A 16,008-nucleotide genomic window follows, 5' to 3' on the forward strand; every position below is an offset into this window, starting at 1 on the left:
AGTCCATTCCTCCAACCCTGACTGTTCATAGCTCCAAAGCTGCCAGCTCGTGTGGATAAGCCCCTGAGCAATGTTTTGCAACACTATCTCGGCAGGGACGAGGAAAGGATGGAGCTGTATCTGGCAGGCTCATGAGCATAAGCTGTTTTTCTTTCCTAGAAATCACTACCGGACATTGCGCCAGGCCATTATTGATATGGTTTTGGCAACAGAGATGACTAAGCACTTTGAGCACGTTAACAAATTTGTGAACAGCATCAATAAGCCAATGGCATCTGAGGAGACCAGCTCACATGTAAGTGCTTGCTGAACTCTGCCTTCGGGCATTTCAGTGAAGTTCTTCCAAGACAACTTTAAGTAACAATTTCCTTCACACTGTATTAATTTGCACATGGTAATACCCAAAAGACACAGCTGGATTTATGACGTCACACCTCAAAGTGTTTTATTTTCTGGTTTTCTATGTCTGACTCTACCTTTAGCTCATTTAAACACTTCATTTTATAAACCTTTGCCTTCAAAGCCATCTTGTGTTCAGAAAATGTGCAGATGGTGCTTTTGTACATGCAAAATTCTGTTTGGAGCTAGGTCGGCACTGGTGCCTACAGTCCTGCCTCCAAACAGTGGGATCTGCTGAAGCCTGGGGGTTGCAACTGAGGAACCTGCCCTGATGGTTTTGTGTCTATGTAATCTGGAGCATTCAAGACACAAGGAATAACTCCATTGCTTCCCAAGACCTCCCCACCCCATCCCCTTTCCTAATTGTACCAAGAGCTATCCAAGACTTTATTCCTACCAGTTACATGCCCTAGTGCTCCATCTATTTCATCAGATGCCTCTGGGTTGCTCAGTCCAGGCTCCTCTTTACCTTCTCTTGCCTTTCAACACTGAGCGCTCAGTGCCTGACAGGGTTCCCCAGGGTAGCGTTACTCACCTAAGCAAAGACCACCTTACCACAGCTTAGTGAGAACAGTGCTTTGCTAGAAACATTGGGGAAAAAAATCAGACCAAATTGAAGGTCAGTGATATTAACAATGAATAAAAGCAGCTTCTGCCAGTTCCCCATAACTGGACTCTTTCCACTGTAGACTGTCATGGGTGCCAAAGAATCAATATGGTGATAGGCGCTTTATATGTATAAATATATATATTTATATCTATAAAAATATATATATTCTGGGTGCAGAAACCAGTCAGACCGGTAGGGTTTACCATTTCAAGGACAGCACTATGTCGATTGAACTGGTCTGCTTCTAGGGACCACTGAACTCTGTTCTCCCAACAGTTTGAGCTGGAAATCACAGATGCTGCTGAATTTTGCCGGCTGTGCAGATGCTTTGCACTGCACTCTCCAGCACTTCCAAGCTCTGGAGGGCTCACTGGATGTGGCAGTGGGTCCAAATTAGCCTGGTCGCTTTCAGTGTCAGAAGTCCCTCAGCACAGGGGGAGATGGTTTGGGCACCGCTGAGGGCCCCTATCACTGTTTCTGCACTGTGCTCTCTGCACATCGCCTGGCACTGTGCTTCATGGGTTTGCCCTCCTGGCATGAGCTAAGCAAGGACAGTGGGGATCCCGCTTTAGATCAAATTCTGGAGGAAAGGAAGGCCCACATCAGTGGGTGGCATGGCATTACCCAGTTTCAGTTTTCTCTGTACTTGCAGGTGGGCCAGAGAGCCGCTTGCTCCACCAATTTCTAAAAAAGCCCTCTGAGGTGTCACTGGGAAATGTGGCTTCTCACAGTGCTTCACCGCTGCCTCTGACAGCTTAAGCATTTTTCTGAAATGCTTCCTTCATCTCCACCCTTTTAAAATTTCTTCAGTTTTGTGGCATGCCTGCATTGGCCTTAGGATTTAGATTCACAAACCTCACTGAAGCCACAGTGTTTCCAAGCTCTCAACGCATTTCTGGGGATCTCCCTTTTATTTCATGAATGCATTTGTTCTAGAACTTCCTAAAGAGATTTTAAATGCTTTCCATACATTCTACTGCAATCAGCTTTGCTAACCTATAGAAAACGTTTTCCTTGATACACTTTCCTTTATCTTACTGGTTTATAGCAGAGGCTATTGTAAAATGTACAAGAGTTGGAGCACAGAACCAGTTGTATTACAGACTTTGTTTTTTCCTGAGTACTGGATTGTTCGGTTCCTTATTGTTAATCGTGGCTTTTCCTATTTTTGATCTTGAGCAGCAGTTTAAGGAGCAGCGTTAATCTGGCAGCTCTTTACTGGGCTACCCATGCTGAAAAAAAATTAACAGCTAACATAAAGTTAGGAGATTAATGCCTGAACTGGCAAGAGTCACTGCAAAATATCTTCCCATAAACCACAAAGACATTAATTTAGCTGTGGTAGTAAAAAGTATTTATGTTCAGGTTTTGACTCAAGTTGAATTTAGCAGGAAGGAAGGCCATAATTACACAAATATATTATTTTGAGAATAGTATTAATGCTATGGTGAGCTTAGGTGGAGGCTATTACTCAATAAGGAACACAATATACCTGTGCCCTTCAAAACTGTTCAAGACCCAAAAGATGATGCCACAGCAGACCCGCAGTAACTATTCTGTCCCCTCCATCCACTCTCCAGAGCAGTATATATGTGATTCAGTATTTTACTGCCTAGCAAGTAGAGACTTTCTGCAGGCAGTCTGCCAGTCCTGCGCCTACTGTTAATCTCATAGGTTATCAGAGACTTCATCCTAGCTGGTAACTAAGACCAAAAAGTATTCCAGGCTGAGGGTTCAAAATCTGGCACAAAGACAGTTTTATCTGCAAATGTACTGGAACTGAATGGCACAGACCTGCTTTCCTGCCTGTAAAAGAAACAGTCAGTTGTGCAAAGTCAGTTCACTCTCCTTGTGCCTGCCTCAGTATTTTCATCTAGGAATGAAAACCAAACTCTAGAACCCCCTAAATGAAGCAGCCTCTACCATCATCACCCCCAAATTTAAACACTTGGCAGTGAGGATGGTTTATCGGCTTGCAGTTGGGGGATGCATCCCCTATCCTGCTCCTGTGCCAAGAGGGCAAGGCTGGGATGCACAGAAGGGTAACACTACCTGATAAAAGAGCCTGTGACTTCTTTATTTCACAAACTTCGGTGTTCAGTCTGAGAATCTCCACATGTCTTATGTAATGGGGTTATTATTAGTTACTTGGCAAGGCTGCAGTTCTCAGACATGACTTTCTTCTCCAAATTCCTGGTGCTCTGCATGAAATTAGAAGGTGTCAGGCTGTATGCCTGCTTACTGCCTAAGTGTGATACAGCTGATAATCATGCCCTCACTCCTGCTAGCAGAGATGCTGGCTAGTGGCCCCTGTAAACAAACTCTCTTTTACAGAATGAAGGCAGTGACTGTGAATGTACAGCCAATATCAAGAATTTTCCAGATAACCAGACACTTATCAAGCGCATGATGATTAAATGTGCAGATGTAGCAAATCCATGTCGCCCTCTAGAGCTATGTATTGAATGGGCAGGGAGAATTTCAGAGGAGTATTTTGCACAGGTACGTACATTTTTATAATTTAACTATTATCTTAGGTAGGAAAGTGCACATCAGATTGTCTACTGTTCCACGGGGGGTCTGCCCAGTATCACCACGGAATCTAGACATACGCTTTTTGTCTCCAGTCAGAACTGGCTCCTGAATTCCATGCAGAAGAATTCACTCCAGTCGAAGTTAGCTAGTTTGCTTACAGGAAGTGAGCAGTACAGAATGGTGGAAAGGAAGTTTTATCACTTTCAACTTTTTCCATCTGGCAAAACCAAAATTATTTGATTAGCCTTAGTCAATTTAATTGGCTGAAATTCAAGACTGTCACTATTCTAGCTTCTAGTCCCAATACCTTCCCTGAAGACAGCATGAAGATCCATGGCTGATGAAACCCTCAACTGAATCATCAGGCTGGCGCTTTCTCTTATAAGATGGCACCTAAGATGCCATGACAGGCAGACCACATGACATGCCAGTACTGCAGGCATGTGGGCAGTGTAAATATTTATCACATGGCATCTCTCTGGACAGAACTGGAAGCTCAGCTTCCTTTCTTAATATTCAGTTTTTCTAACACAAACACACCAGATTCCTGCAAGCGAAACACTCTCCTAGATCTTTGAAGAATTGATAAATTATTAGCTTTTATGTGCCACTAATGGTGCAGAAATCAGCAGTTATGACCAGAGAGACAGAAAAGGGAACATGCCTACCACCCAAATTCAGATCATACATGTGACAGTTACTACTGAAAGAAAATTGTATTTAGTGCCTGAGATATGTCTGAATTTCATTTAAATCATAGTGGATACATTTGATCACTTCCGAGGTAAGATCAGGGATCACTTAGGCCGTATCTCTCTAGCAGTCAAGGTATCATAAGCCAGCTTTAAATTGCCGATCTTAGGCACTGGCCTGCTTGCAGCAATGTGAGGTGCCGAGAACTGTTCTGCCCATCATTCACCTCATCTGGTAATTTTGGGAACTACCCTGCTGCCCAGCATTAGGTGCCACCTATACTAAAAATGGTGTTTGGTAATCAAATTCTAAGACTGTTGAGGTGATTGGCTCCTCCCCCATACTCAGTGCAACATAATCAGCCCTCTTCTAGTTGTGGACACAGAGTAAAAGGGCACGCATTTACTTCTATTCATCTTACAACCCAATACAAGCTGAGAACGTAGTGACAGCAACATCCCTCTTACTTAAAAGAGAAATGGTTTGAAATAGCCACTAGAGATGTGCAAAAAAGGAGAGATCAAATGTTTCCTCTGCTAAAGGACTCTGCAACCCCATTTCCCATTTTCAGCTGGTGTGCCCTAATCACCAGCTTAGAGCGTCTGCCTCACCAGAGCTAAGAGCAATCACAGCACTATAGTAATAGGTTGCTTGTGAAAGGGAAGAGATGTTGATTTCAGTGCCTGTTCCAGACCAAACAGAGCATGTGAAACTAAGGCTGTTCACCTCAGGGGTTCTAAGGTTTGTCTCAAATCTCTAATGCAATTCATCTAATCCCCTGGCCTCCACTACCCCAGCATGAAAGCCAGCAAAGGTCTAGGAGCTAACTAGAGTTTTGTTTTCTTAGACTGACGAAGAGAAGAGACAGGGTCTGCCTGTTGTCATGCCAGTATTTGACAGAAACACCTGCAGCATCCCCAAGTCTCAAATTTCCTTCATTGATTATTTTATAACAGACATGTTTGATGCATGGGATGGTAAGTACTTCTGCATTTTGGTTCCTTGTTCTGAGGCAGAGATTTCTACAGGCTAAGATAAATAATCTCAAGCTGGCCCTGAGTCCATTTTTCCAGGGTCAGCACCCATATATAAGCAGTACAGCACAGGATCTAAACAAGGATGGTGCTTAAGTCCATTTCACTGCACATGCTTTATGAAAGCTGAAGACTTACCAGACAATCTATGTAAAGAAGGAAGGAGTAATAGCTTAAAACTAAGCTTTTTTTCATCTAGGTCTTTTTTTTGCTTTATCAATGTATTTCTTCTGACCAACAGAAACCGAGACCAGAGTGGTTGCATGTCCGCATAATTTAATAAAATCATTGTACATTAAAAAAAGGATTTGCTTGAAAGAGAAACAGACTGAAAAAAAAATCTTTCCCCTTTCAGTATTAGCTTACAGCTGAAGGAACAAAAGAGGGTGTGAGAATACCAGTTTCAGATGAGGTTGGGCTGTTCTTCTGCCTGTTCTGTATACATAGCACAACTGTTTCTCCTGGTCATTTCAGCATTTGCACATCTGCCTGTTCTGATGCAACATTTGGCTAATAACTACAAACACTGGAAAACACTGGATGAGTTGAAGTGCAAGAGTCTCAGGCTCCCATCAGAAAACAACAACTGACACACTAAAGCAAGAAAAACAGACCTCCTGATCTACCAGTTCCACTGTGAATCACTTACTGACTTGGCTACAAGAGGGATGGTGTTTCCTTTCCAGTGAAATTAAGACTGCGTGGCAAGAAGGAAATATTTTATTTATCACTTTTAAGCTTCTCTGAATCCTACAGAAAAGTGTTTTCAAAAAGGCTACATAACCCACAGATGAATAAGTGCTCTTTGGAAATAACATTTTGTGACAGAAAATGTACTTCTGAAACTAATTTCTAATACTCAGTATGCATTTGTCAAATCTTGCAAGTGATACAACTTATTCACTAACACTTCATATAACTGTTTCTCAGACAGAGGGGGTAATCTGGTTATCAGTAGAGTAAAAATAGACTGACAAGTAAGCATAAAACCTTTCTCTGATCTAGCATAAATTTGCTCCAATTCTATCGACGTTCTTCAGCTCTCTGAAACATAGTTCTAAAGCAAACATGCACAGTTAGAACAAGTAAATCTTGATAAATTGGACACAGTAAAAAACAAACCCTGTACCATTTAAAACTACCTTCTTATCACAGAGAGTCTCTCTCAGAACACCACCTGTTCTCTCTGGTTTTAGTGTAAAATCTTGGTAGGAGTCAAATTCCCTTAAATTTGGTCATGTAAGGGAGAAAACCAAGCATGTTTTGTGTAATTGGTGCCATCCCCATGTCTCTCTGCCATCTCAGAGATGTTATCATGCAATGTTTCATCAAATTTTACACAAAAAACATTGTGGCACTTATCAATATCCTTTTTTATAAAGTGGTGTTTGTACACATGGTCATCAATTTTATTAAACCGATCTAAATTTTATGGTAAGTCCATATATTGTGCTACTTAATTCTAGGATGAACCTGATACTTTTTAAAAAAAAGTTTCCAGGTTATAATTTGTAACAGCATTATTATTTGTACTGCTTTTTCCCTCCTAATAAAATGCTGGTTTGTTTTGTGATGTAAAAAGTATTTCAAGAGATGTAAATAAGTTAGAAATCAAACATAGTTTTTCATTAGTTTTAAGACAGGAAACTTATGCTAAAGCTTCCAAAGCACAAATGCATATTTTTGTACATCTCATTTTAATCACGTGCAAAACATGAACATGAGTTCAAATTTTAGACTATTCTCAGACTATTCAGTTAATAAATACTAGCAGAACTGCTAATTTTAAACACTGTGCACTCCAGGCTGCAGGCGAGAGCATCAAAGCTGTGGCTGCAGTTGAAGCAGCAGTCCACTACTCATTAAAAAGAAAGGTCTTAAGACACACTTTACCTCCCCTATGCTGTATCAAGAATTGAACCAGTAAAGGGGAAAAAAGGAAACCAGAGTTTAGATGGAACTAAACTCTGTGCTGTGGAAGAAAAGTGACAACAATTGTTGTTTACTGCAGGTAGCTTACATAATGTGCCAACCTTTTTTGTATGTTTTGTACTAAGTTCTGAAACAAAAGGTAACATTCATAAAATGTATGTGCAGAGAAATGTATATAAGCTATATTTTTGTTAGAATTGTAACAGAACCTTACTTTTGTCATAGCTAAGGCAGGTTGTTGTGTATTAAAATGCTGCATTGTGTATATTTGAATAATGGTGTTTCTGGTGAACTATATTCATTATTACCCATCGCAACATTCTTCAATGAATTTTTATTCAGATAAGTTGAACCTCTTTTCTTATACTGTAAACTGTTTGCTTTTACCATTACTTTATTTAGAACTAGTGCTGTCAGTGGTTGTACCTTAACTATTCTGATGACTGAATGCTCATGGCAGCTTGCATTAGAGAAAAGAATTTCACAAGATATAAAGCTCTGTCATCTTAGTTTAATTCGTTAAATACAGAAACACTATAAGACCACATCCATGTAAAGCATTTCAATTCATTATTTTTGTCACACTTCTGTCACAAGGAAGAAAATGTGAATGGTGGAAGGAATCTAAGAAATAAAGTTCAGCCTCAGTTCTGGTTCACAAGTTAAGGTGTTAATGTGGATTCAGTACATTTGCTGCAAGATCCTGTGTTTCTTCCCACAGTCAGAGACTAAGCAAAAAAGTAATTTATGTGGCGATACATCCTCCCTAAGAGCAAAAGACATCAGCATAGATTAATCATCTGCCAGTTGTATCAGATCTCCTAGTTGTTGTTACAACCTGTCCAGTTGACTAATAGCTACTTCTTTCACGCTATTGTCAGCGTACATGTATGTAAACTAGCTGCCTTGGAGCTGTACTAGTATTAGGGTAGGTCTGATAAAGGTATCAAGATGTGAATGTACGGAATTCTGCATTAAGGTGAGGTGGAAAAAGAACCTGAAAAGGACACAAGGTGGAAGTAAAATTTCTAATCTGGGTGACACTAATTCTGCTCGCTGCAATTCCCAACAGCAAGTGACAAACTTATTTACAGGAGTGGGCTAGTATAGCCTTATTGTGTTCACCATTATGCTAAAAGTTCATTTGAAAAACAAAGAACTCAATTTAATACTTACAACTCAACCATCTTTAATGGAAGAGACCCTTGGGAGATCTATTACCAATGGAGTGCATCTAAGAACACCAGCACTTTTGACAGATATAAATATTTATATATGCATGTAGGACTACTTAAGGCTGAATTACATCCTGTAAAATGCACAATGACTTTTGTGAATAGAACTGTTCAGTTAAACAGGGCTGTTTCTCCACCAGGTATTCACTTAAAAGCAGTCACGTAAAAATGAAAGTTGTTCTCATGGCATAGGAAGAGGAAATGATAAAAGATGATGTTCATTTTCTCTAGTTATAATGGATAATAGCAGTAGCCTCTCCAAAAAACCCCAAGTGTTCTAAATTTTCACTGTAAAGTTTTAGTAACAATGTGTAAACCACACACTTCATATAAAACTAAACAGATATTTCTCAGTAGAAACAAGGAAAAAAAGACCCCATGAGAAACTGATCTCCCCAGTTTTTACTGGGGTAGCCAGAAAAGGCAACACTTGCTGATGAAGACAAGCTGAAACAATGCAGACTGACAGGCAGAAAGGCTTAACATGCCTTCCTCCCCCAAGTTTAATACCATATACCCACAGGCATGTTGTCATCAGCTGTAATCCAAATGCCTTTGCTATGCTGGTCTATAGAATAGCCACTCTGAGCAAAGAACATCCAGCTTAAGATTTAATGCTGACTTAACCTCCCTGAATTGACGGGGTAATTTAACAATTTATCCATCTGTTTTGTGTTTTTGAAATAAGTCATTTTGAGCTCTACACTCAAATAAGATTAGTTGCACAAGTTGACTAGAGTAGGGAAAAAAAATTAACTCAAAATTTACTGCCCCTCCGCCCTGCCCTCAAGGGAAGATTATGGTCAAACTCAGGAGGGAAAGCTTGGCTTCTGGGTGGTAGGGGGAAGGCAAGTGCCCACAGGGCGCTAGGGCAAACAAGTCTAAAAGGCTCCTTAGTTTCTTCTAAGGAAGCTAGAGCTTCCTCCTTTTGCTTCTGCTCTTGTCAGGATCTGCTTAGCCCTTTGTTTTAATTGCACTTACTGCAGCCACTGGATCTTATGTCTGGAATTATAGCCCTGTGCTCTTCCTGTACTGAAAACAGTTCTCATTGATTCATAGGGAAAAGATGGCACTGAAAAGCTGCATAGGCTTACTTCTAAGTGCTGGATCTTCTCAGTAGACCTGAGGACAGCAGCATCCACTTCTGTATGGCTTTACAACCACTAAGTTCCCAAAACTTCCCCCTTCCCTAGCTCTCCTTTGTTCAAATGGTAACTTACCGCTCATTATCTTTTCCTCCGTCCCACTTACTCTGTATCAGTTCTGGGCTTAACACTACCTTTTCTTTTTTTCTTTTGGGGTTTTTGTTGCTTTGGTTTGGAGTTTTTGTTTTAGTCCGGGCAACTTGCAGATTACTGCTGCTATCTCAGACTTGAAAAAAAGCATTGTGTACTGACACTTTTTATTTAAGCTCTAAAATACTATTTAGCCTTACAAATGTGGTGCAGATTTCTCTGCAGTCAGGCTTCAGTTGGGAATTTAGTATTCATCTGGCAAAAGTGTTTTGCTAGTATTGAACATATCAACTGCTACTGCTTAAGAAAATATTTTCAACCTGAAAATCCACGGTAAGGCCAGTGGTTTTTATTAGACACAAATTAATTTGGTGAATGCACTATGGAAAACCTAAGCCAGACCAATCACACATCATGCTAGACATGGTACAGTTGCCATATAAACCCCAGCAGTGTACGTTTACCCACAGTAAAACTGCAACTACTGCAAGCAGGGAGTATCTACATACCTTGCTTTGCCAAAAATTAAACCTGATAAACTGGTATTGCCTATTTTTCTTTCTTGCTTTTACCCTTGGTGCAGGATAGTAACTTCAAAGGCAAAAATTTTGAGAACTGTTTCTGCCTCATGTAGGAACATGAGGTTGGGGGAAGGGGGGTGGCGTATATATGTATATACATAAATCTGAGCCATCAGTGACTAAAGTTTAAGAAATAAAGTCACATAAAGCAGGAAGCCCCAGATTTGTTTTCTGCACATAACACTGTGGAATGCCCCCAGTTGCTTTAGTTATGATCCATCTAAGAATTTTCACCAGTCTTAATTTTGACATCCACCCATGATATTTTAAAACATTAGGAATAATATTAGAAACTATTTAGTGAGTCATCATTATCACAAAATCACAGAATGTTTTGGGTTGGAAGCGACCTTAAAGATCATCTCATTCCAACCTTCCTGCCACGGGCAGGGACGCGTTCCACTAGACCAGCTCACTCAAAAGCCACATCCAGCCTGGCCTTGCACACTTCCAGGAAGTGTTAACACCATTTCTGATGACAGAATAAGCCAAGTAGAGTTTCAACATGCAAAAATGTCCTTTGAGAAGAGCAGTAGCAACTAACAATACATAACATTAAGTGTAAACCTTACTGGTAGTCACATTCCCAGTAGCTCAGACTTTATACTCACATTTAACAACATCCAGTTTATACATATGTAGTCTGTATTTGAGCAATTTAAAATCTGAGCTGCAGATCACCATTTTGCGCCAGTTTTTGAAATAGTGTTAAACTGCGGAGCCTAGATTCTCGTTCACCATCCTTCCACAAAATAATGAGATGGTCAGCAGAGCACGTAGCTAGTCCCAGTTCACCAAAGTACAGGAACATCTGCAATGAAACAATTACTACTACTATGATGCTCATGTGAGTTTGTCAGCTTGTTTAAATGTTCATTGTGCAGCTGGACTGCTTGAACATTGTAATTTTGCATTCCTGTGTATACTTTTTATGTGTTTGAGATGCCATAAAATCCCTACATGAAGACAACTCTTAAATAGCACTTCACACTGAAAGATCTCAGCTTAGGAAAAGCAGTGAAGCCTGACAGATAGCGAAGCTAATGTACAGAATATTGAAGAAACTTGTTCCAAGTCAGCAGTAAAAAAGTGAGTGACTTGCATAAGCTCTGATCTCCTGGTTTCCTTAGGAACAGAAGCCACTATTCTGTTCACTTGGGTACACTGTCCCCTTCCCACACAACACCACAGGCTACCATCACCAAGCCTGGAAGGATCAAAGAGTTAGAGACAAACTGTTAGAGACATCAGCATGTGCCTAGTCACACAGAGGAAACCAAACCAGCAAGAACTGCAACACAGGAGTAAAATGCAGCAGCAATGGAGGGATTTTGCGAAAACAATGAAGCTGACAAGTCATGTAGTCATCCCTGCCTTTGAAGACCTCCCCAAGGCTGCCTAGAATTAGCCACTAATTGCAGTTCAACACAACAGCCAATGGAATCAGGTCACATGATGCCACTGGCACACTCGCTGTGTCCTGACTCTTCAGCTTGTTCGTGGGATCTGCCCAGGGGAAGCACACTCAGGCCAAGGACTGTGCTACAGCCTATCTGCTCTGGGAACAGCCGCCTGCTAGCTATGCAGTTCCACTAGAAACACTCTGGCCAAGCCCACATCTTTGACCATCACATTTCATCACTACTCAACATTCCCAGCCTCAAATGCTCCAGTCTTGCCCAGAGGTTAAAAATGGAATTTTCCATAAGTAGAACATTTCAGGAAATGACAACCACCATCATCTCAGTTACTCCTTGGCTCTGCAGCATCCCAGCAAAGACCCAACATATGCCTCTTGCCTTCTTTGCTGTGCCCCTCGCTGAATTACACACTACATCCTCTTTCTCACATAGCAACTCCCCATACTGATAACAGGGCCTCTTTCAACAGTTTTTTTCAGAAAGAAAGATGGTAAAGGGCGGCAGAAAGCCTTGCAGAAATCCCTGAGGCAGAAATGTTCACCTTAGTTATTAGTGAAAAGATTTCAGTTTTTGGCAGTAGCAATTCTGAAATCCAATCAGTCTCATGAAAACTTGTGAGAAAAACTACTCCAGAACCACACCACTCCTTTCTACCTGTCGCTCCCCCTATGCCTGCTAAGAATGTATATAAAGCCCACTGTAAGAAAGTCATTTGCTACTCCAATAGGTTTGTCAAGCACAAAAAGGTGTGGACAGAAGATGCCATTTAAAACAAGAGCATACCCTATTAGGCAGACGGAAGCACAGAATGGTACTTGATCTAAAATTAAAAGATCTCATTAAAGCCCTTTGTGCTGTGAACCAAGAAATTCCTGAATGGGTTTAGTTTATGTCAGCCCTTGTTTACACTGCAAACTTACAATGAAATCTGGAACAAACGCAGAGCTTCCAGCTGTATTGTTTCCAGTCTATAAAGAAACCCAAAACCCCACCAGATTATCTGCAGCATGTGTTTATATATCTGCACACACAATACTCAAGCATCAGTGAGTGTTAAGAGTTCTCATCAGAACTGTCAGTATGTATTAGTTTTCACACTGCACTAAATATGTCACACAATCAATGTGTGAGCCAGACAGTCAAAAGTTACAGCTGTTTTTAAGAAACACTGCCAAAATTACATTAGTAAGGGAAATTCACTTTTTCTTGTTCTTACTGAAGCTGACCTACCTGCACAGCTGATGAATGACCAATCAAATCACCAACCAACTCCAAGAAATACATAGGTGTATTTTCCTGTACCTTCTTAGCAGCTTGGTTTGCCTGCCTGTTTGCCCTTCCAAACCCCCACATGTTGAAAAACCCTGGGGAAAAAAAAATTACAAATACAATTTATTTCCTCTAGCTGAAGAGAGAATACAGTAGTCACTTAAAATCTAAAAGCAGGACAGTCTGTATGGCAAAATGACAGAAGCATCGTACTGTGCAGCATTGCTACATCTGCATCTTTCATCCTGAGGTGGGAAGGAAACACAGCTACTTTGTTTTTTGTCTTAACTAGATTTAATTTAACAAATTAATGTTGAATTACTCACTTGGATGAGACAATATATGAATTTAGAAAGAAATACAAGGACTGTCTAGATGAATTAATTGAACAGCAAAGGTAAATGCAGGACAGTGATAGTTACTTTTGTTCTGTCCTCCTAAACTGGTACTTGTGCAAAGAGAGAAATGAGGCACCACTCTCCCCTGTGTGTCCGGCATTAAGAGTGCAGCCATACAGATAACAAGCAAGTTTCTGAAGTGAATTACCTGGTTTTATACTGCCCACTGGCTTTCTCCTTCACATTTAAAACTATGAGCCAAACTGGAGTGTAAAGATAGTACTTCACATGTCCCATTTAGATAGCAAGAAAATGCACGTCTGTGCCATAGCTGCCAGAACTGTGTCATAATACTGACAGAAGAAACAAAGTTGGGTTCTGTACACAATGCACTTCAGACTTTCTTCCTGACTCTTCTCCCTCAGCCCCATCAGCACACAAAACAAGAAGTATGCTGGACCACGGCCTTGGTGCAAGGGAGGTAACTGGATAGATGAACAACTACTCAAGGGATCTCTTAGAATAAAAATGGAGCAGAACAACAGAAGTCCACCTATCTCACTACTGCATATGTTTCTTTCAAATGTTTCCAATCATAGAAGTTGAACATTTCCCATGTGAAACCAAATACCACTTGTCACAATAAGAAGCTTACTGTGTAGATCAGCTGTTACCAGCAATACTGAAGATACAACATTCCTGAAAAAGTGTTTCTAAATCAGACAGCAAAAGGATATTCGCAAAAATTACCAGACAGGTCAACAGCCAGGTAGAAGACACATCAAGAAAATTACTCACAGTCTGAATAAAAAGCCCTGCAAGAGAAACAGCTCATTGCTGTTCCCAGTCTATAGCACTAATTATATTGTACAGAGCACCTGTTCAAGACTGCAACTACCAGTGCACAGGAAAGCTACTGGACTGATCAAAGAGCAGCAATCACTACATGGGCAATGTCTGTGCTTGGGGAAAACCACTTCCTAAAACACTAGCAACTAGCCCTGAGGACTGCAATGCCCAGAGCCAGTATATAAGTGAGGTTGGATACAGCCTCGAAGCGAGTCCCAATGTCATTCCAGGTTCAAGGAGGAGATGTGGAAAATGCTTTTTTTTATGTGCCAGCTGCTCATCTACAGGGTTCTCTTTAGCTTATTTTTCAAGGTCCTGCAACTATTTACTCTTGCATGGTAAAGGATCCAGCACTATTCAGTACAAGGGGAAGTGGATCAAGGTTTGTCAGGAATGGTCACAATTTTTGTTAAAGCAGCTGATACAACTGTAAACTCTAAATAAGCTTTATGGTGCAGAACTGCATCAGCTGGACCTTCTAACTTCCCATATCAGATCTTGGAGGGCTTGTACACCCATGTCGTCTTCAATTTCCTTCCCACAACTTATCAGTTGGTTGAACTCAAGACATTATCTCTTCTTAAAAAGCCTGTAAGCCTCTCTATTCCTACACGGGGAATACTGAGTTTCCCGTTATCCTTTCTAAATGCTCTTTTCATCCCCCTGCTACTAGCAAACCTGTTGGAACTGGTTCAGCTGGCAGCTGCTGCTTTTCTCGAAGCTCCCAAATGCGCACACTGCCATCTTCTGAACAGGAGATCAACTGCCTGTAAAAACAGTTCATAAACAACACTAGCATGAATACTTATCTGCCCAAGCCACCTTGTGATGTTTGCCTAAGAGACAGGAAATGCCTCAGGTTCTACACAAGTTTGCTAGAACTCTCAAATGTAGCAGGACATCCCATCCAGATGTTCCATTCAAAACAAGGTGCGTTTATAACAGGACAAACTATAACGCACTTGCAAGATAGGTGGAAAAAAATACACATTTTCAATACCATTTTAAAAGCTCAATACCACTCTTTAAAATAAAAAATAACAAATCTAGACTTTGCAAACACAGTTCCACTAACTAGCTTGTGCAAGCTTATGTAAGCTTACTTTCATTAAGCAAAACCACATTTTTTCTTACAGAAAAAACCACAAAAGGAAAGATACTCCTTTTCATTACACGTTTAGAACAGCACATGCATTTACAAGATTAAGGCCCTAATTTTATCTTCTGACAGACTTTACTCCATTGACTGAGATATAAAGGCAGCTAACAACGCAACAATTAGATTATGTCCAATTTGGCTGTCAAAATAAGTTTCAGCTAGAAATTCAGCAATGACAAAGGCTGGAAGTTACTGGTTTTTGTTAAAACATTTCAACTGTTCCAAACTACTTAGTGAAAAACATCTACTGAATACGCCATAAGACTTTGTTTTATAGAAGTAAAATGCCATTAAGCTGTATCTTCACAATGTAGACAAAAGTGCTTTATCAAGTCTGATTTTGGATTTGGCCAAGATATTTTATTCTGAGCCTGAATATCAAGCATACTGGACTATAGTTTTTTCACACTGAATTAAAATGATGCGTTTTCAAAAATCAGATCAACAACCTCTATCTAATAAAAGCAGATCAAACTAAAGATCAAGTCCCTGCCCTAGAAATCAGATGTAGCTTTGCAGACTACCTCTAACCACCCTTCCAAGTTCTGCATTTCTTTACTGCATTTACAAAATATACCATGACTCGTACCTGTTTGGAAGCTTCTCAATGTGCAGTACAGAGGAGTCATGAGCAGCTCTCTGGCAGGCAATCACACGCTTCATTTGAAGATTATATACGTATATGCCTTTTCCAACAGCAGCGAACACACACTGGAAA

The 16,008-nt window shown here is 40.5% G+C and overlaps 2 protein-coding genes across 6 annotated transcripts in view; one reads left to right on the forward strand and one right to left on the reverse strand.

Annotated features, from left to right (window-relative positions):
* PDE8B (phosphodiesterase 8B) overlaps window positions 1-7,544 on the forward strand; it is a 79,283-nt gene extending 71,739 nt beyond the window's left edge. The window contains exons 19-22 of the mRNA XM_040580910.1: window positions 160-295; window positions 3,344-3,511; window positions 5,085-5,214; window positions 5,746-7,544. Of these exons, the coding sequence (XP_040436844.1) occupies window positions 160-295; window positions 3,344-3,511; window positions 5,085-5,214; window positions 5,746-5,861 (550 nt within the window). The 3' untranslated portion in view covers window positions 5,862-7,544. The remainder of the gene's footprint in view (window positions 1-159; window positions 296-3,343; window positions 3,512-5,084; window positions 5,215-5,745) is intronic.
* The window catches only part of WDR41 (WD repeat domain 41), a 44,982-nt gene that overhangs the window by 10,826 nt on the left and 18,148 nt on the right, over window positions 1-16,008 (reverse strand). The window contains exons 10-15 of one of the 5 annotated variants that reach the window (XM_040580905.1): window positions 15,880-16,001; window positions 14,810-14,898; window positions 12,906-13,039; window positions 12,596-12,643; window positions 10,866-11,065; window positions 7,695-7,969 (exon numbers count right to left, since the gene is read on the reverse strand). In XM_040580905.1, the coding sequence (XP_040436839.1) occupies window positions 10,913-11,065; window positions 12,596-12,643; window positions 12,906-13,039; window positions 14,810-14,898; window positions 15,880-16,001 (546 nt within the window). In that variant the 3' untranslated portion in view covers window positions 7,695-7,969; window positions 10,866-10,912. Of the gene's footprint in view, window positions 1-7,694; window positions 11,066-12,595; window positions 12,644-12,905; window positions 13,040-14,809; window positions 14,899-15,879; window positions 16,002-16,008 lie in introns of those variants that run through there. The other 4 variants (XM_040580904.1, XM_040580909.1, XM_040580907.1 and 1 more) reach the window with 4 other exon arrangements.

Source organism: Falco naumanni, chromosome Z (assembly GCF_017639655.2).
Source record: "Falco naumanni isolate bFalNau1 chromosome Z, bFalNau1.pat, whole genome shotgun sequence".
NCBI lineage: Eukaryota > Metazoa > Chordata > Aves > Falconiformes > Falconidae > Falco > Falco naumanni.